At 42.8% G+C, this 21,970-nt stretch overlaps 2 protein-coding genes across 10 annotated transcripts in view; both read right to left on the bottom strand.

Moving 5' to 3' along the window:
* The window catches only part of hs3st3b1b (heparan sulfate (glucosamine) 3-O-sulfotransferase 3B1b), a 28,868-nt gene extending 24,936 nt beyond the window's left edge, over positions 1-3,932 (bottom strand). For all 9 annotated transcript variants that reach the window (XM_052478010.1, XM_052478011.1, XM_052478012.1 and 6 more), the window contains exon 1: positions 3,042-3,932. In XM_052478010.1, the coding sequence (XP_052333970.1) occupies positions 3,042-3,625 (584 nt within the window). In that variant the 5' untranslated portion in view covers positions 3,626-3,932. The remainder of the gene's footprint in view (positions 1-3,041) is intronic.
* A 4,694-nt stretch (positions 3,933-8,626) lies between these two features.
* The window catches only part of LOC118402883 (protoheme IX farnesyltransferase, mitochondrial), a 78,736-nt gene continuing 65,392 nt past the window's right edge, over positions 8,627-21,970 (bottom strand). The window contains exons 5-7 of the mRNA XM_035801242.2: positions 17,969-18,039; positions 12,311-12,543; positions 8,627-9,965 (exon numbers count right to left, since the gene is read on the bottom strand). Coding sequence (XP_035657135.2) covers positions 9,523-9,965; positions 12,311-12,543; positions 17,969-18,039 — 747 coding nt within the window. The 3' untranslated portion in view covers positions 8,627-9,522. The remainder of the gene's footprint in view (positions 9,966-12,310; positions 12,544-17,968; positions 18,040-21,970) is intronic.

Here is a 21,970-nt window from a genome sequence, read left to right as displayed (position 1 = left end):
TGTGTGTGTGTGTGTGTGTGTGTGTGTGTGTGTGTGTGTGTGTGTGTGTGTGTGTGTGTGTGTGTGTGTGTGTGTGTGTGTGTGTGTGTGTGTGTGTGTGTGTGTGTGTGTGTTGGCCGATATATTAAACATACATTTGTCCACAGATCAAACTACACTGTGTTCCAATATTGTTACTCTTGTCCCATCAAGTGATAAGCCAAAAGAGAGGCTTGGCTGGAGGGTATGATTTCTTGAGCAGATTTGAGGGATAACCGGAGGCCTGAGAAAAGCCTGGAGAATACTAAATTAAGAACCAGCCTCATTCTAGGTACAGATACGGGTTTATGGGCCACACAGCCAGAACCGCAGATAAAACAATGGGTCATGTGTGTTTATTCTATCCGTTCCTCACACGGTGCCCGCCAGCAGGCAACCTTCGCGTCGTGTTTTCTCTGTAAACAGCGGCCAGAGAGAGGGTTGAATCATCGGTCCAAAGGAATTCACCGCAGCTATTTTCCTCATTTCCATTATCATTAACTGCTCAATGTTCCGTTTTGCTCGTGTTTGTTCTTTCTAAAAGTATGCAATGATGAAGAGGAAATTGGGTTCATGGGAAATCTAAATAAAATCAGCTAGAATTAGCGCTTACCATTTGGATAACTTATTTCAAAGTGTGCAAAGTTTAATAAATAATTGTAGGCTATCAAAGCCAATTCAAAAGCTCAAGTTGGATCTCTGAATAATAAATTCGACATAAAGACAGTGTCTTTATTTGAATCAAATCCATATAGCCGGACACCCACTCCATACACACAGGTTTCTCATTCCGCTTTTCTTTCATTTCACTGCTCTACTTTAGTTGGGGGCCCTCAACTGCCTCGCATATTTAACAGCCCGGCTCTTTACACACAGCACCAAATCCGATTATTCAGAGGGGCATGCAATTGTTTTTATCAACTTGTCAGATGAGCTATTAGTTCTGCTCGCCGTCCAGGGAAAAGAGATGGAGAAACTCTCCTTAAACTAAAGCAATGTCCCCGGGGTTTAAGCAAGGAGAAAACCAACCACTATGCATGGTCCCTGATTTTCCTGCAAAGACCTTCAACAGCTACGCTATTTTCGGCATTTTACTGCGATGTTAAACTGAAATTAAAAACGCACATAGGCTGGCTGCATTTAATGCACTGACTTCATTATTTTAAAGTTTTCATTTGACTAATTCATTCAGGTAAACGGATTAGGCTACATAATGTTCCACTCATATTAATTCGATATGAGTTGCCATTGCTCAGTCGTCGTTGCTGAATATGATACTGAATATGACATCTAAATTATGTTAATAGGCCCTACTACTTTTCTAGGCTAAGTTAAGAGAATCCAACGTGAGGTAGAGCACGTTGTTTATAACGTTTACTTATGTATGACTAATATAGGAAGGGGTTTGTCATGTATTTCCAAATATTGATCAAGGAATAGCTCATATACTGTTGGTGGGATTTTGTTTAATTTACTATTGAATTCATTCTGGGGTACGTTTTTCTTTCATTATCCTACAGTAGCCTACTTCGCCTAGTGTATTAGTCCTCCTCCCACTCATTATCCGTTCAAAATGTAAATGACTGGTATAAAGGTTAGTTGGTAGTATAACCTCTTAAGAAACTTTTGAATCGTTTTTTTTTACTGTTGTTCTCCGAGTAGCCCAGCGCTATTGTGTTGTAGATTACTGTTACTTTCGAGTGCATTTATTATGTATACATTTTGAAGGAGAGTGCTAGGACAAATCCGCTTAGCTTAGAATGTATTTAAGCTTAACATCATTTTTTCCAACTCAAATAGGCCTAACTATAATAGTAAGTATGTTGCATATTTATTTACATTTGAAAGTTGGAAATATACAAAAAAATGTAACTGATCATTAAAGTAATCAAGCACATCTTATTTCTAATATATTAGGGCCTATATGGCATCCAATAATAGGCTAATAATAATTAATCGATCTCGAATTCACAACTTGCACATTACCTGACCTTTTCAGACTGTAGTATAATAGACATATTAGTAACTTATATTCAGTTTATAATCAACTAATTATTTAATTAATTCTTTATGAAAAGTAACCCGTTAACTTGCAGTATTGCACTGTGTCCAATAGAGACCACTGTACGACGTGGAAACGGCTCAACCCAGGCGATACTAAGACAGTGCATATTCTAGCCTACTACCGGATCATAAACTGAAGAAATAAAAATACAAACGTATGCATTTGTTTTCTCTTAATGCTATTCAATGACCCCCACAGTTTTAAGCATTTTTGAATACTCGATTATATGTCCACGTTGACGCCAAAACTGCTTGGAGTTTGGAAAAGCACCATACCAATATACATAACTAAAAATCTATTAGAGTAATAGTCTGTACTGTAGATTATAGATATCATATTTTCTATTGACCTTACCGTAAATATGGCCACTGACGTTATCTCTAAACATGTATGCAGAATAAACGTATGTTGCAAATAGCGAATAGGATATGATCTAGGCATATTATTATGCATTATGGAACTAACTAAAATGACTTTTTGAACATATTTCGTTTTATTTGATAAATGATTAATACAAATCGTATTATAAAAACGTAGAGATATAATTATCCTGAATTATACTATCGAATAATTTTCCATACACTACATTGTTTAATTATATACTGGTTATAGCTTTATGATATATTAGATGATACAACTTTCCCTGTGATTTTAATATGATCAACTATGCTAGTCTAAGTGCATTTTAGACTGTTATAATGAAAAGAAACCCTCCACCGTTTGCAATCCAATATAATGTTTGTGGAAGATATAGGCAACGAAACGAAAGGAATAGGCTGCTATGGACAACTATTGGAACGTCAACGTCTAGTAACTGGATGAGTAGCTTTGACTGTCACATATTCTCTCACCGTTTCTTGTATAGCGCTGGTTCTATGGGAATCATTGATGTATGTATGATAACCTATCATCTTTAATGCACATTGAATGTGAGAGCATATAATGTCGATTAATTTACCTGTACCACTCCAGTCCATTCTCGTAGTTGCGGTCGAAGAAGTGCGGTTCGGCTCCCACAGCTCGGATGTCTGGATGCACGCGGAGGAACTCGAGCAGCGCGCGCGTCCCTCCTTTCTTTACACCGATGATGATCGCCTGGGGAAGCTTCTTGCTCCCTGATCCGTTGGAGAAACTTGACATCGCACCCGGCTCAGGAGCTCTCTGCCCCTCGCCCCTAATCTCGTCCCAGTCCTCCGCTCCTCTGTACGTGTCTATATCGTTATTGAGCAAGTCTCTGGAGGAGGTCCGGACAGAGGGTTCGTCGTAATCGGATTCTATATCCACCCAGGGTTGGGGTCTAGGGAGCAGTCTGGACATGAGGTCCACTCTGCCGTTATTCTCTATCCTTTTACCGACCACAGACCCTGTCTCCTTTCCCCGGTAATTGTCCACGACCAAACTTGGCATGGTGGCACAGTAGCCCACGCAGGAGTAGAGCATATATACCCAGAGTAAAAACATGATGCCGAGCAGAAAGAGTTTATTTTTCACCGGGCTGAATGAGAACGCATACAGATTGTGACAAACCAGGCTATATTCCATAAACCCTGAGAGTGCATACCATATTCCAGCGACACATATTGCCAAAACCACTCACTCCCGATGGCACATCAAGTAGCCTCGCAAAATGCACATGCCATTCATTTAAAGCGGAAAAATGTATAAAGCAAGCAAATAAACTAAAGCGGATGTATCCACTGGTGCAAAGTCATTGCATGCTATAATCGTCATTCACCATAGCCACAGTAAAGAATTCGGAAAATTATACGAACGACTGGTGCACTTCAGTGGTGCTTACTCCACACCCTAGCCGTCTCTCTTCACACGCATCGCGGTTGCAAAACCTTCGAACAACTGCTAGTTTTGAGCCTTCTCTCGAGGACTAGACCTTTTACAGCACGAGGGGGCGTACCGATACATCTGATTGACAATCACCATGGCCAATTGACTCACGCACGCTAAATAATCAGTTGTTTGTTCGTAGAAACGGACCTATCACAGGTGAGTGTGGGAGGGCGCTCGCGTTGGGATTCTCGCCATAAAGATGAAACGCTCTTATTGGATGAAGAGACGAACGGTATTCTATATAATCACTAGGGAAATTCTATAGTTAAAACTGTATTTTTGGTGAGGCAGCTGCGAAGTCCACCTGCTGTGCTATTCCCTTTTTATCTTTGAGCATTATTTAATGTGTATACTAACTAACACAATGGATTGGGTAGGGGACTATTTTCTGCTTGTGTGTCATATAGCCTATAGGCCTACGAGAATGAATGATTTATTATGCATATCACTGAAGCGCATATCTGTGAAGTAAGTTATAGGCCTATTTATAACCTTTCTGGTCATCTCAAACTCATTATGACCAAATATAATTTTTGCTGTTAGAGATCTTCTGCTTTGCCAAACATATGGGGCGGGGCCATCGATTGTGCCAAACACTGCTGCATTAGAAGTTTAACATTTTCTCTCATATTTTCAAGGATAATTTTTTTTTTCGATGATTTAGCTTTTTCAAGAAACATATTTCGAGATATAGGCTACAAATTAGTATTCATAACAAAAAAACAGTTTTAACAATGTCGTTTCCTAATTGTTTTGGCAGATAACTTGGAGAAGATATTAGCTATATGCTTGACAATAATGAAGTTGAACCGTTGGGTGAAATCAACTTGCAAGTCATTTTAGATGGAGAAATGAGCGGTTGTTATCAAAGGAATAGTAGACTTCGCCACTTATTTTTTTTACAGTGAACAATAAGTAGTCATCAATTAATAATAATGATCCATACCTTTATTATTGATAATAACACATGAATTATTAGCAGTTGTATTACAAAAACGACAAGATGATTATTATTATTATTACTAGCCTATCATTATTATTATTATCATCGAAAACAACAACAACAATTCGATTTTTGAGTTATGCAATTCTTGCAAGAAAAAATATGTCTTAATTCAATTGAAGAGGACTTTGGCCTATCAGTTTATTATTTGTTAATATTATTATTTGTTAATATTAAACTATTTGTATGCCATCGGAAATGACCACGTTGTCCTAAATTCAATGTAAATATGGAGAAAAATGACGACTTTAAACGAAAACAGTGTGTGCTGGAACTTTCGAACCAGTTTGTCAAAAAGTCCCCAAACTGTCTGTTCGCGCTGAAGGTGGCTGACTATTCATGAGGAAATAAACGCATTTGAGAACTTTTTCACTCTCACATGGATATGAATGCTATGTGTATAATGTGTTATTTCTTAATGAATATGAATTCATATGGCTACCTCATGAACTTGTGAACATTATATTCATAAATAAGTCAATTAGACAAATATTTGGTCAATCAATCAAGTCTTTTTTCGTTAATTGCAAGAGCAACTGGTGTAGCCTAGTAACCCACAGACTGCCGTACCGCCCAACAGCCTACAAACTCTGTGATGCATGGTACATGAAAACTAAACCCATTCTCCGAGGACAATAAACTACTTTAGGCTATTCTATATCAGGCTTTTATCATGATCTTTGTTAAAAATATATATTTTAAAAAGATCTTAACATGTCTAAATTACAGCAATATTTTAACAACTTTGCACGGCAGATATCAAGTCAATGACAACCCTAAAATGTAAAATTCAATTGGACTTCAAAGGACATCTACATTCGATCCAAAATCACATTATTTAGAGGTCCTAGCACCGAAGGTACTGGAAACCTTATTGTATAAGTTATATTTCTTAGTCTGAAAAATAACTGATAAACCTAACTCTTACATTAGCCTGAACAATTTTGTCAAAGACACATCACATTGCAAAGGTTTCAGAGATGAGTATGCTAGATAATTTACAGGCCACTATAAACATACATAGGCATAAGCCTAGCTATACAATTCCATACTTTCGAGTCACTGAAATCTTTTCAACACTTAGTGTTTTTGTGTCTTGAGACTATCTCACAAGCCCAAAAACATTTCGTACAAGATCAAATAATGTGCTCAGGATCTGTTAAAAGGCCCAAAAGTGACTTCAAAATGATGCTACATAACCGGGTCATTGGAGGTAAATCCACGACAACAGAGGTAGGCCACTTTACATGACCGACCAGACACACTAAGGCAGCGCGGGGGGAGTCAGCCAGATGTTACGGTCAAGAATCAACTCGGTCCTCCTTCAGGAGTCGGGAGTGCATCTCTGTAGGGCTGTATCTTCTGTTAATGGGAGCCTGTAGACGCTAAATTGACTCGGGTTCATTCTTTCGTATGTGTTTAACATTGGGCCATATAGACTAGCCCTACTAGACAATATTCAAATCAATAAATATTTGAAATATTTTTGCACATGCACATTTTTATTTAGGCTATACAATTCTAAAAAGCCGAATAATTCCAGAGCCCCTGAATTATGCGGAACCACTACATCCTGTTTAGACTACGCTACTACAGGCCTAGCAACCGACAGTAGGCTAGTGAACTTGATCGACCAAATAACATTGAGGGATCGACCCCATCCACGTTAGAAATCTACAGAACACGAAGAGCCTCGATCTCCTCCGATAGTAAAGTGGAAGACAAAAGGCAACTATTAGGCAAAGTCTTTATATGATCCATCAACTAGGTTGTCGTGGAATGTGATCCGTTTTCTCGTTTAATTCTCTGAGATCAGAGCCCAGATGTCGGGTCACTATGGACATAAAAGCCAGCATGCGTTCACAGTGGATGTCTGGATGGAAAGTTCCTTCCGCGTGTTTATCAATATTTCACTCTTTGTTGTTGACTCTGGCAAAGGCCCTGCTGCCTGACACTCTGGTGCCTTCAGTTGACGGTGATTTAAAGGGTGCATGTCAATGCGCTGAATGGAAGTTTTAAGTTCCAAATGGCACACAACTCCCAATGCAGTGCACTAAATAGGGTGCCATTTGGGACGCCACTAGAAGATACTTCCTTTAAATTAATGATTATGAATGCATAACTTTGGGATAAAATATAGGAATTATTCTTACGATTAAATACTTCTAGTTCATGAACTCAAACCAAAACCACATTTTGATACATTTCCCCCGCCTCATTCCAAATAAAGGGAATAAATAGCGCTGAACTATTTATATGAAATAAAACACGCACGAGACTTAAATGTTAAATGTAAATGTAAATAAGAACTTTTATGTTTAAGACTATTACTCAAATATAAAACTAGCCTACTTTATTAAAGATGCAACAATTGCCATCTTCATAGGATGATATCAGTTACCTGTTAACAAGACAGCATGTGAGGAATCAAGGCTTCTGGTTGACAAGGTCCATCAGCGAAGGGAGCTCCAGGACTGTAGAAATCTCAGAGTGGAGGCCTGGTAATACGAGTCATAGTCGCTATACACTTGTCATAGAGGCAACAGGTGAGAGCTGTATTAAATGCCTATGAAGTTTGAACAGCATCTGAGATAGGAAGGGAGAGCGAAGTAGAGGCCTGTGTCTACGTCCAAAATGGCACCATATTCCCTACATAGTGCACTGGTCAGCAGTTGTGCACTATTTAAGGAATAGGGTGCCATTCGGAAGGAACCGAGGGGCGAGAGGAAACCCCAGCAGGGGAAAGAGAGGCAGGGGCAAGGCAGACCCCCTTGCCTCCCTGTGGATGGAATCGAGTGAGGTCCAGTCTACCACACTGCTTTCGCAGCCTCCTCTGAGCGGATGTTGTAAACGTGACAGGCAGGCAATCACACTGACTGAGCCCTCAGAAGGTTGGCAACTGACATTTCATCTACACACAGAGAGTGAGACACAGAGAAACACACAGACACACATAGGTTGCGGTGGTGTTTTTTAAGCCAATACAGTAACAGCTGTGCTGATATGGAACACTATCCATTCTGAGCCCTTTCGGAGGATATTACAGTTCTGTTCCTCTGCAGCATGCTTGGGACAAATCCCACAGCCCCCTTTAACTAAGGAAGGGGAGGTAAAGAGAATGCGTCTCAAATTGCACACCATTCCCTAAATAGTGCACTACTTTTGACCAAAGCCCTATGGGTCCTGGTCAAAAGTAGTGCACTGTATAGGGAATAGGGTGCCATTTGGGACATCAGGATTGTTTAATGGAGATGGGTGATGTTTAACGTAAACAGGCTAAGAGTGGAAGGGGAGCATGTGTTGGGACTAAGTGACAGGTGCAGCAGTGGGTTGAGTTTAGCTAAATAGGTGTTGGTGATATTGATATTCATGTGACTAACAGGACATGTGTGTCTACTGAGGCTACGATTAACCTGAATCTTGACATTACTGGAGTTTATGCCCATGCCAACACAATTATCTAGCTGGCATGTGGTGGTGGTGTGTGTGTGGGTGATGAATATCTACACAAATGTGTAAGACTCATCCCTTTTATGTCAGATAGCACAATGACATCATCTGCACTGATTGGAATGATGCCCCCTGTGGGAAGCACTTGGTGTCACTAATGAAACCCCCTTTAAATTTGCTTTAATATGGATAACAATAACACACTTTTGACACAGTATAATGAAATAATTAGACAATCAACTGACTCAAAAGTAAATCAAACAATTTTGTTCAATCATAAGACGTTTATTATAAGAGAACATTTGTAATGATTTTTGTGTCTTACAAAAATGGTTTACAAGTTAACTTTTCTCTTTTGTTTTGGTGAAGGTGAACCGTGCAGAGTTAAAGCAGTGTGTTGCAGACAGAAGAACACCCTCCACTGAGATTGCTGAACAGCTAAAACCAAGAGGCATAGGCAATCGTTACAGTCAAGTAACATATAGGCAAGTAATAACTTATCATTGCATTTCAGTGCAGTGGCTAGGTTTCTTTAAAACGTATTTCCTTAATCGATTATTTAACAAAATGGAACAAATATTGAGATAACTCAATGTACTGTTGTCTCATTTATCTTACAAGTCTTCATGTCCATCACAGTTCACTCTCGATTCTTTCTTGACGTCATCTTGTGTTGATACAATGCATGGGTTTCTTTCAAGATTGGGGCCCAATTGCGAATCCATAGGAGCAATTTACACTGTACAACGTTCTTATTAACAACAGTCATATACAACATGGACAGGGACTAGAGGGCAGCCTTCCTTTATAAATACATATATACACACACACTGAAATGATTCCTTACACTCTGAAGTTATTTCAGGAATTCACAATGTGTGGTTTTCATTGATCAACCATTTCAGCCATGTTGCTTCCACCCCATCCCCTTGTCTTGAGGGCATGGAGAGTGCAGTTGGTGAGCACCACAAGTCCACAGACATACATACACACAGTCCCTAGTACTCCCCTCTCTCAGGGTACAGAGGCAGAGGGAGGAAGACATGGTAAGGTAATACCTCCATTTGTACGAAGGGTGGGTGGAGAAGTAATGGCCAGTGTGTTGGAGGTTGGATGTGGTGGTGGGGTCTAACGGGCTATCCTAGTTCTGCACGGCGAGGGGCAGGGGTGCTGGGGCTAGGCTCGAGGTCTTGGCCACGTCCTCTTTGTCGGTCCGGGACTTCTTACAGGTGAGCGCCAGCAGCAACAACATAGGCAGGTGCCACAGACTGCAGAAGAAGAGCTTGCGGGCGGAGCTGCGGTCTCCCTTCTGGTAGAAGCGGAAGGCCAGATAACTGATGTAGAGGTTGATGGGCAGGGAGACGAGAGGAAAGGTCCAGGTGGTGACGTCCAGCACAGGGCCCAGGGCCGAGAGACCGATCAGACCCAGGCTGTGGCGCAGGGCCACCCTCTTACACATGCCCGGGTGGGTGACTGACATCATACGGTAGCCTCCCCGGGAGTAGTCCTCACGCAGGTTCCAGCTCAAAGCGTTGAAGTGGGGAAACTGCCAGCAGTACAGGAAGCCACCCAGCAGCAGAGCACCTAGAGAGGGGGAGGGAGAAGAGAAGATATTGACAATGACTAGATAGAGAATTCACAAATCTCTTGGTGTTGAATTTCCCCGTCCCTCTCGCAGGGATTTATAGTGATTTGCGGGCAAAAATGCTTGATTTTGCTGCAGCAATTCTGACATTTTGGACAGCAATATGCAATGGTTCTGTCCAATGTATCACAAAAATGCACTGAGGGAAAAAGTTCATTGACATGTGGCTTGATTGAACCATATTAGCCTCTTGTTTTGGTGCGGTGATGTGGGTCTGTTGTATGCGACAAAATTGGGATGATTTGACGTAAAATAGTGCGTTGCATAATATGCAGGAAACTGTCGACTTTGCACATTTGTTTTTTTGCCAACGATGTACCCCGGAGGGACCGATTTCCTTTTTGACTGAATCTACGTCTTTTTTCAATGAACTTATCCTTCCTGGACATTTCACTGCCCTGACCCCTATGACACAGCCTCCGTACACGATACAGGAGATGTTGTGAGGTGAGAGAGTGAATGGGTAACTGAATACGAGAACATGAATGTTGTAGACACTAGTCAGAGAGGAGGAATCCCCCAGTCATTCTGTCTGTTCTGTTCCTCTCAGACCTGTGGTTAAACAGAGAGAAAGAGGCCCATTCATCAGCTCGCCTTGCACATCCTGTGTGTGTGTGGGGGCAACAAACAGCCTGGGGCCACGTGTACGGTGTGGCGTTGTAAACGTTCCACCAGAGAGCAAGAAGCAGCAGAGAGAGAAACAGGAGACCCGCCCCGGCACAAAGACTCACTCGGCAGCGCTGCAGAGGCACCCGAGCGTTACATACAGGGTTTCCTTTTGTTTCACTCCGATGTTCTTGCGTTTTGTAAACACAAAAGAAGCCTAAATCCTGTAGGAAAACAGGGCCTTAAGGCACCTCTACTGCAAACCTCTCCGATCTCACCAAACACAGTGATCAAACAGGACTATAGTGCAGCCAGTAGTAGCAGCTAACAGGACAGATGATGGTAACTATTGTCACTTTAGACTTACTTCTGTTCTATTATTTTATTACTTTATTATTTGAACGTTTAAATGACCCCCAATTGACCTGGTTAAAATGCCAATGTGCAAGTCATACTTATAGCTGAAACTGAGGGGGTCCTTCTGACATAAAGGGCATGAATGTCATTGTATAGCATGAGAGCAGTCATTGAATCAAGAGGGCCACCAAGGGAAGAGAAAACCCCCAGCGGAAGTTCAATGGGAATAAAACACATTCACTCCCACGTGAAAAGCCCCATAGATTCATGATTAACATTTTGTTGAGAGCAAGTCCCAAGATCTTGGCTTGGTGAGTGTAAACTAGTGTGTGTACCCTACGGAGAGACCCCGGTGACAAGCTGAAACACAGTTCACAGTTGCCATAACAGAACACTTAACATGTCTGCCAAACAATCTGGAGAGGAGAGAGGAGACCCCCCTCTGCTCTGCCTTCCTCATCCACTAGAGAAGTGCACGCACGCGCACACACACACAGCTAGCCGAACATAAACACACACAATACTGTGTGTGTGTGTTAGCAACGTGGGACTCTGGGTTATGGAGTATGTAAATAAAAGGCTGGTCGTAATGGGGGGGGGTCAGGCCTGGTCACAGAGGTCCTCGTCAACCCAGTGAAATACATACAAACTCTGTTGTGTTGAATGTCAGTTGTGAAAGAGGCCTCACGGAGTCAAGCAGAGACTAATTGTGTTGGAATGACAAGACAAACTGTAGAAATAGAATTGAACGTATAGAATAGCTGCAGTTCAGTGGAGACATGGATATACAACATGCAGACATTCCCTCTAGTCTACACTACAGCCTAGCTCCTAAGTCTCCTTGGAGTGACCACACAGTAGGTTAATTTAGGCTGTGATAAACCGTGTATTTCCCACTACCTGGATATCTAGTTTGGAAAATAATAAATCGCTCTGAAGTGTCAGATTTGAACCACTTTATCAGAGTTTAACATATGTAACTGTAGGAACGAACACCAATGTATTATCATGAGTCCACACTGAGTCTAATATGGACATATGAACTTTAACACACCACAGCTGCTCTTTGACCCAATGTTGGAAGAACAAGTATGGTGTATCCTTTTCTCTCCTCAATGCCCCATTTACCAACCTATTCAGTTTGAACAGCTCGTCATACACCGGCTGCTTCCTCGTGAAACATAAGATGGGGTGTATCATTACTGTGTGTGTGTGTGAGGGAGACCCATAGGACCAAGTATCGTGACTGTGTGTGTGGGAGAGGACACTAGGACCCAGCAGAGAGAGGCGTACAGTGAGTGCGTGTCCTTCGGTTCAGTACCTGGGTCCAGAGCACCTGTAGCGGCTGTCCAGCCCATGATGGGGGGAATGGCCCCCACCACCGCCCCCACCCAGGTGTTGATGATGCTGAGCCTCTTCAGGGGTGTGTAACAGCAGGTGTAGAGGAAGATGTTGAGGGCCCCCAAGGCCCCTGTTAGAGGGTTCACAGCCAGGGTCAACAAAGTGATACCAGGGACACCACAGACTAGGGCAAAGCCCACCGCATGGAGAGGACTGTGCGACGGAGGAAGAAAGGGAGGGAAGGAGAGGGAGAGAGGATAAGGAGGGAGATAGAGACATCTCTTAATACAACTTCCCCACACTATTTCACCAACAACAAATTCAGCATACAATAGAGAGCTAAGCTTCCTTCAAAATACTGAACACCTGGCTTAAAGACACAGAATACTGAACACCTTGCTTAAAGACACAGAATACTGAACACCTTGCTTAAAGACACAGAATACTGAACACCTGGCTTAAAGACACAGAATACTGAACACCTGGCTTAAAGACACAGAATACTGAACACCTGGCTTAAAGACACAGAATACTGAACACCTGACTTCAAGACACAGAATACTGAACACCTGGCTTAAAGACACAGAATACTGAACACCTTGCTTAAAGACACAGAATACTGAACACCTTGCTTAAAGACACAGAATACTGAACACCTGGCTTAAAGACACAGAATACTGAACACCTGGCTTAAAGACACAGAATACTGAACACCTGACTTCAAGACACAGAATACTGAACACCTTGCTTAAAGACACAGAATACTGAACACCTGGCTTAAAGACACTGAATACTGAACACCTTACTTAAAGACACAGAACACCTTGCTTAAAGACACAGAACACCTTGCTTAAAGACACAGAATACTGAACACCTTGCTTAAAGACACAGAATACTGAACACCTGGCTTAAAGACACTGAATACTGAACACCTTACTTAAAGACACAGAACACCTTGCTTAAAGACACAGAACACCTTGCTTAAAGACACAGAATACTGAACACCTTGCTTAAAGACACAGAATACTGAACACCTTGCTTAAAGACACAGAATACTGAACACCTTGCTTAAAGACACAGAATACTGAACACCTTGCTTAAAGACACAGAATACTGAACACCTTGCTTAAAGACACAGAATACTGAACACCTTGCTTAAAGACACATAATACTGAACACCTGGCTTAAAGACACAGAATACTGAACACCTTGCTTAAAGACACAGAATACTGAACACCTTGCTTAAAGACACAGAATACTGAACACCTTGCTTAAAGACACAGAATACTGAACACCTGGCTTAAAGACACAGAATACTGAACACCTGGCTTAAAGACACAGAATACTGAACACCTTGCTTAAAGACACAGAATACTGAACACCTGACTTCAAGACACAGAATACTGAACACCTTGCTTAAATACACAGAATACTGAACACCTTGCTTAAAGACACAGAATACTGAACACCTTGCTTAAAGACACAGAACACCTCGCTTAAAGACACATAATACTGAACACCTTGCTTAAAGACACAGAATACTGAACACCTTGCTTAAAGACACAGAATACTGAACACCTTGCTTAAAGACACAGAATACTGAACACCTGGCTTAAAGACACAGAATACTGAACACCTGGCTTAAAGACACAGAATACTGAACACCTGGCTTAAAGACACAGAATACTGAACACCTGGCTTAAAGACACAGAATACTGAACACCTGGCTTAAAGACACAGAATACTGAACACCTTGCTTAAAGACACAGAATACTGAACACCTGGCTTAAAGACACAGAATACTGAACACCTTGCTTAAAGACACAGAATACTGAACACCTTGCTTAAAGACACAGAATACTGAACACCTTGCTTAAAGACACAGAATACTGAACACCTTGCTTAAAGACACAGAATACTGAACACCTTGCTTAAAGACACAGAATACTGAACACCTTGCTTAAAGACACAGAATACTGAACACCTTGCTTAAAGACAGAATACTGAACACCTTGCTTAAAGACACAGAATACTGAACACCTGGCTTAAAGACACAGAAAGACAGAATATAACAACAATTGTTATCATGCTCTGATTGAGATATGTGGACTTGTGGAGATTATAGGAGAAGATGACAATAGTCCCATGTAAAGACACACACACAGCGAGTGCCACACGGCCGGGCCACACACTCGGAGACAGTTAGTGGCGGTCCGGCACTCAGTCTGAAAACATGGGCTTAGAGGAGAGCTCATGTGATCAGTGTTTGTCAGGGATAAAAGTGTCCCAGCAAGACAATGAGCATGTGGCTACGAGGCTGTACGCATTACGCACGCCCAGAGATCAAACCATCCTCAGCCCTAACCACAGAGGCTCCCGCTTTTAACCGGATGAAGACCTCCTCCTCCTCCTCCCGCTGTCTTTTATTGAAAGCAGCTAGCTAGCGACTGACTCCAGGGCTGGTTCAAGTAAATATGCTGTAAATTAGAGGGAGGAGATTTGGAGATTAAAATCTTGAACAAACGCAGCAGGCCTTCTGAAGCGAAAACGGGCTTTTATTTTGGGAGATGGGGTATTAATGTGATTAGTGTGTTATGTCTGTTTTATGTGGCACCGATGTGTGTAAGTCTGTGTGTGTGTGTGCGCGCTGAGTTTGGGTAATCTCTGTGGGGGTCGAATTGAGGACTGCGTCTCCCGGCCTGTGGGGAGGGGGTTGTCTGGCCTTAGTTTACAGTTGGACACTGTCCCAGTCATAACGCTGTCAGCCGGGGTGGGGGGGTAGTCAGCACTTAGCCCATGTAGCTGGCTGGTTGGCTATAAGAGGGAACTTACCTTCCACAACTGGGGGCTAAGACAAGTTCTTCACCCAGGTTTACAAGTTCTTCACCCAGGTTTACAAGTTCTTCACCCAGGTTTACAAGTTCTTCACCCAGGTTTACAAGTTTTTCACCCAGGTTTACATTTCTTCACCCAGGTTTACATTTCTTCACCCAGGTTTACAAGTTCTTCACCCAGGTTTACAAGTTCTTCACCCAGGTTTACATTTCTTCACCCAGGTTTACAAGTTCTTCACCCAGGTTTACAAGTTCTTCACCCAGGTTTACAAGTTCTTCACCCAGGTTTACAAGTTCTTCACCCAGGTTTACAAGTTCTTCACCCAGGTTTACAAGTTCTTCACCCAGGTCTAAAACAGGGGTACTAAACTAATTTCATAGAGGGCTTAGTGTCTAGGAGGTTTTTGGTTTTCCTTTCAATTAAAACCTAAAACAACAACCAGGTGAGGGAAGTTCTTTACTAATTAGTGACCTTAACTCATCAATCAAGTACAAGGGAGGAGTGAAAACCCACAGACACTCTGCCCTCCGTGGAATGAGTTTGACACGTGCTCTAAAAGTTCTTCAAGCTCGAGTGAGAGAATGAAGAGAGAATGAGGACTTAGACAAGAGCATGTTGGAGGGTTGAAGGGGTGTCTTCAGTGTGATGAGAGGGTGGTTGGTGGCAGGCTGGCAAGAAGAAAGTGTCTGTAAGATAGTGTCATGGCTTCTCCATTTAGATCAATGAGGGCTACACGAAGGAATGGCTCAGTGTTCAATTGAAATAAGATCCACACAAGAGTGTGATGTGCTAGAGGAGACGGTGGTGAGCAGAGTCCTCTCTCTCTCTCTCTCTCTCTCTCATCCATCTTACCGAAGGTCCAAAATCGCCACATGCTGCAACCTCAATGTCTTCAACCTCACACCACAATAGAGAATGAGTTAATCTCATTGAGATTTCAACAAGAGATTAGAGGGAGAGCTCTGCAAAGTTGTCCAAACAGATTATCAAAAAGACATCCACCAGTATGCTCTGCTATACATCTAGCTGTCTAGGGACGGTCTTCTAGAAGACCCAGATTAAACTAGACTAAAAATCACTTTCAATCAACTTTTCTTCATTGGACATACTTTGATCTAGGCTTGAGCTGGGTCCAGGGAGCCTCATTGAGAGGGTGGAGCGAGGATGGAGCAAGAGAGAGAGAGGATAAAGAGAGTGGATGGAGAGAGAGAGAGAGAGAGAGAGAGAGAGAGGATGGAGGGTGAGAATGTGAGATACTGAGGGCTTGCTTGACAGGAACTGTAAGTGTTGTCTGTGTCACAAATGGCACCTCATTCCCTATATAGTGCACTACGTAGGCTATGGTCATATTCCCTACGTAGGAAATGGGGTGCCATTTGGGATGCTGCCGTAGCCATCCAGCTGGTCCACATCGGGCCACAGGTTGTGTGTGTGTCACACACAGTCCTCAGTCACGTCAACACCAGGATGTACGGACAAAGCCAGGCAGCGGCAGCACCCTGGGTCTGTTTGGAGAACAGTTTACATCCTAAATCTCCAACTCAACAAGAGGAGTGTCCCTTTAAACAACACATCACATGAGGATTCCACTGTGGACAGGAGGAGATGGGGCCAGGTCAGGGTTCAACACCAGCACTTCAGCATCTCACAGTTGTTATGGTAGGAGTCTTCTCATTTACCCTGGAGTTTCCTATGCCAGGGATCATCAACTAGATTCAGCCTCGGGACCTTTTTTTCTTTAATGGATGGTCATGGGGCCGGAACATAATTAGAAATCATTTTATACTACAGATTGACTGCAAGAAGCCTAAACATATATATTTGACTAAAGCATATTCATTTCAAAACTTGCTTCGATTTGTATACGATCACATATCTCTATTATGAGTGGGAATATTTAAAAACAGATTTCCAAAATTAAAATCAACTGGAGCTGATTTGCTGGTGTTTTTACAGTCTTATGTCCAACAAAGAAAAAATAGTTGTATTTATTTTGCTGGCTAGAGCGAGAGTGAGTGAGAAAGAGAGGAGAGAGAAGAGAGAGGAGAGAGAAAGAGAGGAGAGAGAAAGAGAGAGAAAGAAAGAAAGAGCAGGTACAGGTAGCCTACACCCTCCTCCCAGCCTGCCAATAAATAGTATCAGGTTACACCTGGCAGGTGTGGAAGGGGAGGACTGGTTGGTGCTGCAGGCATACTATTTCTGATCTGATATTGGCAGCAACCTTCCTGGCTCCTGGCTATACTCTGCAACTCTGTATAGACAGCCTGTAGCCTGTCCCAGGCTTGGCACCATAACTAATTGGGAAAAGAGTGTAAATGGATCTGTGATATGGGTGGTGTTGCTGTGCTCTGCAGCACTATTGTCTAATTGAAGGTGTGCTCCCTACCTCCCCTCGTTATCACGAGACATGCAATAACACAGAGCTGTTATTACGCCAAGTGGCAGGATCCAGTTTCTCCACTGGTAATACACTTCACTAGATCAGATAACCTACTCAATATGGAGACGGCATGATAAGGGACGTGGCAATGTATTTGGTGATGGTAGCAAGGTATCAAAGTCAAGGGATTTTATCCGTGTGAAATAAAAGGTTGAATGATTGTGAAAAATATATTTTATGCAAACTTGTTGTGAGACAGAAACAGAAGTAGACACAAAAACAGAGGCAATCTCCCAAATAGCACCATATTCCATATGTAGTGCACAACATTTTGACAATGGCCCATTGAACTCTGGCCAAAATAAGGACACTATATAGGGAATAGGGTGCCATTTGGGATAGAGATAACAATTGTAAGTTTACCTTATCTGTCCCCTGACCAGGGGCCGGTTCTTTGTGCGGTTCATGTTGGAGTCAAAGGGCACCTCAAAGTACTGTGGAGAGAGAAAGAGAACAGAGTATGGGTTAATGGAAGAGTCAACAGAGTATGGGTTAATGGAAGAGTCAAGGAAGGAAGGAAGGAAGGAAGGAAGGAAGGAAGGAAGGAAGGAAGGAAGGAAGGAAGGAAGGAAGGAAGGAAGGAAGGAAGGAAGGAAGGAAGGAAGGAAGGAAGGAAGGAAGGAAGGAAGGAAGGAAGGAAGGAAGGAAAGGAAGGACAAACATACAGTTCATATTCAGAGGCCTTTCAAGTTCTTCTTTGTAACCATTCATCCTGTCAACCCACCATTCCCTAAACTGCCTGGCTATGTCACCCATCACCACATACACCTGGTCAGTGGCACTTTCATAACCCTATCTCTCTGGCATAGTTTTGGTCTTAACCAAAATCATCTTCTATGGGAGCATGAGAGGCTTTGCTACAAAACTTTTAGGGAATAGCTTTTCTGATATTTTTCATGACCAAAATGAGGCTAAATTGTGGTAATAATAATAATATAATAATAATATATGCCATTTAGCAGACGCTTTTATCCAAAGCGACTTACAGTCATGTGTGCATACATTCTACGTATGGGTGGTCCCGGGAATCGAACCCACTACCCTGGCGTTACAAGCGCCATGCTCTACCAACTGAGCATACAGGGGAAGATACACAGCAATGTATTCGTTGGACATCTGCAGTGAAAGAACGTGAGGGAAGCAGCTCAAGACAAATCTCTGAGCAGAACAGCGGCCCTTCACGTCGCAGAACGGGGACTGAGGTGGGATGTGGTTAGGAGGAGGTTGCTGGGGTCTAGGGTACATAGGGGGAGGATTATGTGAAAAACAACATTTTTCTGTTTTATGATCTACTCTGCTTCAAAGTGGCCCCAAGAGATCAGCTATGTGTGACTAAAATGCAAACACATGGGGCGCTTAAATGCAGGAACCAGCAAGTATGTGTACGTGTGTACATGTGTGTAGGCCTATGTGTGTGTGTGTACATAAATCTGAGCCAGCACCCTAATGATGAAAACAGACAGAGCACTCAGACCAGAGTCCAGACAACCAGAGAATATTAAGATCCATTACTTCTGAAATATGGCTGGAATAAAATAAATAAACAGATAATACACTTCTCTCCTCCATCTCCCCTTCCTTAATTTACGGTCCTTTTGACATCGAAAAGCCTCTATATTTAAAAACACCCGTGGTGGGTAATACGTTTCATATAGAGTACATTTATATTTCGCTAGAGGCCTTCGGAGAGTTGGGTCATACCACTTTAGTTGCAAAGGACTTCTTTGCATTATCTATGACAGGGAAGTCTGTCAGCTTGGCCTGTCGGTGTGTCCCCTCTGGAGACCTAAAGGAATGGATCGTCTTGACCTGATATGCTGCTTTCTCAGGAAAGGAAAACCTTTTTGGATAGATGAGAGGTTGCATAGCAACTTGCAGGATTCACCCGTGTTCTGTGTCTGCCTAGGAAATGCGTTATAAAAGGGGAAGGCACACTGAATTGTTCCTCAAAAGAATCACTAGTACTACAGATATGACTAAAACATTCCTGACTACTTCATGACCAGTCTAGCAGGTAGGTGTAACGGGGCCCTCAACAAAACTTGTAGCGTACGCATAGCAGTGTTCTAGCATACTGGACCGTTGGCCTTCATACTTTTTGAATTCTCCGTGCAGCTTAAGCAATTTCTCTAACTGTTAACACATTCAAATAAATAGAGGACGCGTACCGGAACCGCGTTGGCTGGGAATTATGGCGAGGTGCACGGTCAGACTTCGTATCCTCAGCCCCCGCGGATGGTGTTCTCAGAGCCGCGTAGCTATGTCACAATGGGACGCTGGACTATCACGTCTCAGTGTCTGTGGACTACGATATACGCTTGAAACAGGTGGGCAACTGGTCAGGCCTAGGCTTCATACAGAGTGTGGGGTTGATAATTGATGCATTTCATTTTGTTTCAGTGGCAGGTTGTGTAACATAAGCTCACAGCCACCCAAAGGGATAAAGTTAGTGGTGGGATAAGCTAAGCTCCATATAAAGTCAGTCTTCCCCTTCCCTCTTGAGCTGAAGTCTGCTGTGCTGGGGCTGATGACGGGCTGGCCTGGGTTGGGAACAGCTGTGGCTGCGGCTATGGGACCAAGGACTCAGGCTGAGGTGTTAATTCTATTTCCTGGGTCAGGAAACGCGTCAGGGGGTCAGGGGCCGCGAGAGAGAGGGAGAAGAGAGGTATGTACTGCAGTTGGAGCGGCAGCCAGGGCGAGAGCAGAACTGTCCCTCGTGCAGACCGAGAATTCACATGCAGGACTGTCTCTCGTGCAGACCGAGAGCTCACATGCAGGACTGTCCCTCGTGCAGACCGAGAATTCACATGCAGAACTGTCCCTCGTGCAGACCGAGAGCTCACATGCAGGACTGTCCCTCGTGCAGACCGAGAGCTCACATGCAGAACTGTCCCTCGTGCAGACTGAGAGCTCACATGCAGGACTGTCCCTCGTGCAGACCGAGAGCTCACATGCAGAACTGTCCCTCGTGCAGACCGAGAGCTCACATGCAGGACTGTCCCTCGTGCAGACCGAGAGCTCACATGCAGGACTGCTCCTTGGTCACATAAAATCACAATCGTTTCAGTTTCCAATAACGACGTCATTCTGACCTGCACATAAAACTCTGACACCCACATAACTGTACCTCTGCTTTGCTCCCCTTCCCTACAGGCCTGTGTGCAACAATACCAGGAGTGCAGAAGAGGAGTGTATCCCGGAATACAGCCCTGTTGTTTGGAGCAGGGTTGGGGTTAATTCAGATGTTTTTTTTTATTCACTCCCATTCAACTCATTAATTGAAGTTCAAAATTGGCCACAATCCCACGGGATGTAGAATTGTAATTTGTGTTTGAGTGACAGGAAGTATAATTTAATTCCACTCAGTCATAGAACATGAGTTTCTATGACTTCCAGTCACCAAAGAATAAATCACTTGGAGCCCGACCGATAAAAATCGGTTGATCTTTTCACAGACACACTTGTATCGGCCTTTATTCCACAGATAAAGCGCCTATATTATATACATAGAATAAACAAATGACGGTCAATTTTTGACATTTTCAATGGTAGCCTGAAGAGGGCACTCTACGAGCTGTTCATTGAACATCATTCAGCCCAAGGTCACAACGTGAGAGAGCGTAGGCATGGTGATTTGATGGTGAGTAGCTTGCCACAGCCAACATATTAGAATAAGTAAATAATTAAAAGTACACATCACCAAGCAAGCAGCCCTGTCCTCATCACATTCTCACTTGGTTAACATAAGCTGGCTAGCTAGCCGGCAAGTAGGTTAACTTAGCTAGTTAGCAATCTGTGCTACTTATGTGCCAAAACTGGACAGGCGCCAAAGTGAAAACTGTGAGCTTATTTTGTTAGTTTTCCGAAATATGAAATAATCAAAAAGCAAGACAGTTGGCACAGATCTATCCTTCAGGCAATGCGCACTAGCTATATCAGAATGTGTGACAAACCAGTGCGGCAAGCATTTGCCTGCATAAATGTTCTGCCATCAACGCATTCCATTTGCAATTGAAATGTATAGCCAATACCTTTTGTATTGAATAACAGTGTAAAATAGATATGGTTTCTGTAAGACAAAATTGTCGTAATGACCAGCTAGCTTTTGCTTGTTATAACCAAAGATTATGGATAGACTGACAAGATATTTGTCTCTCTGCCCTAACAATGGGTGTTGCTGTCCACAAAGCGGTACGGTGGGCGGGGTAGCTCCCACCTATTTTTTCTTTGGATTGGTGGATACGTCTCATTATTGTTACTATTTTTGGAATATTTGATGAGGGTTGTTGACGTCAAACGCCTGTATTCAATGGAGAGAGATGGTATGCTACTAGCCTCATGCCAATAACAAGCATAGCCATCGAG

This window comes from Oncorhynchus keta, chromosome 24, assembly GCF_023373465.1.
Source record: "Oncorhynchus keta strain PuntledgeMale-10-30-2019 chromosome 24, Oket_V2, whole genome shotgun sequence".
In the NCBI taxonomy this organism is placed as follows: domain Eukaryota; kingdom Metazoa; phylum Chordata; class Actinopteri; order Salmoniformes; family Salmonidae; genus Oncorhynchus; species Oncorhynchus keta.
Note: the sequence above shows the minus strand (reverse complement) of the source record. Positions and strands in the feature narration are given on the sequence as shown.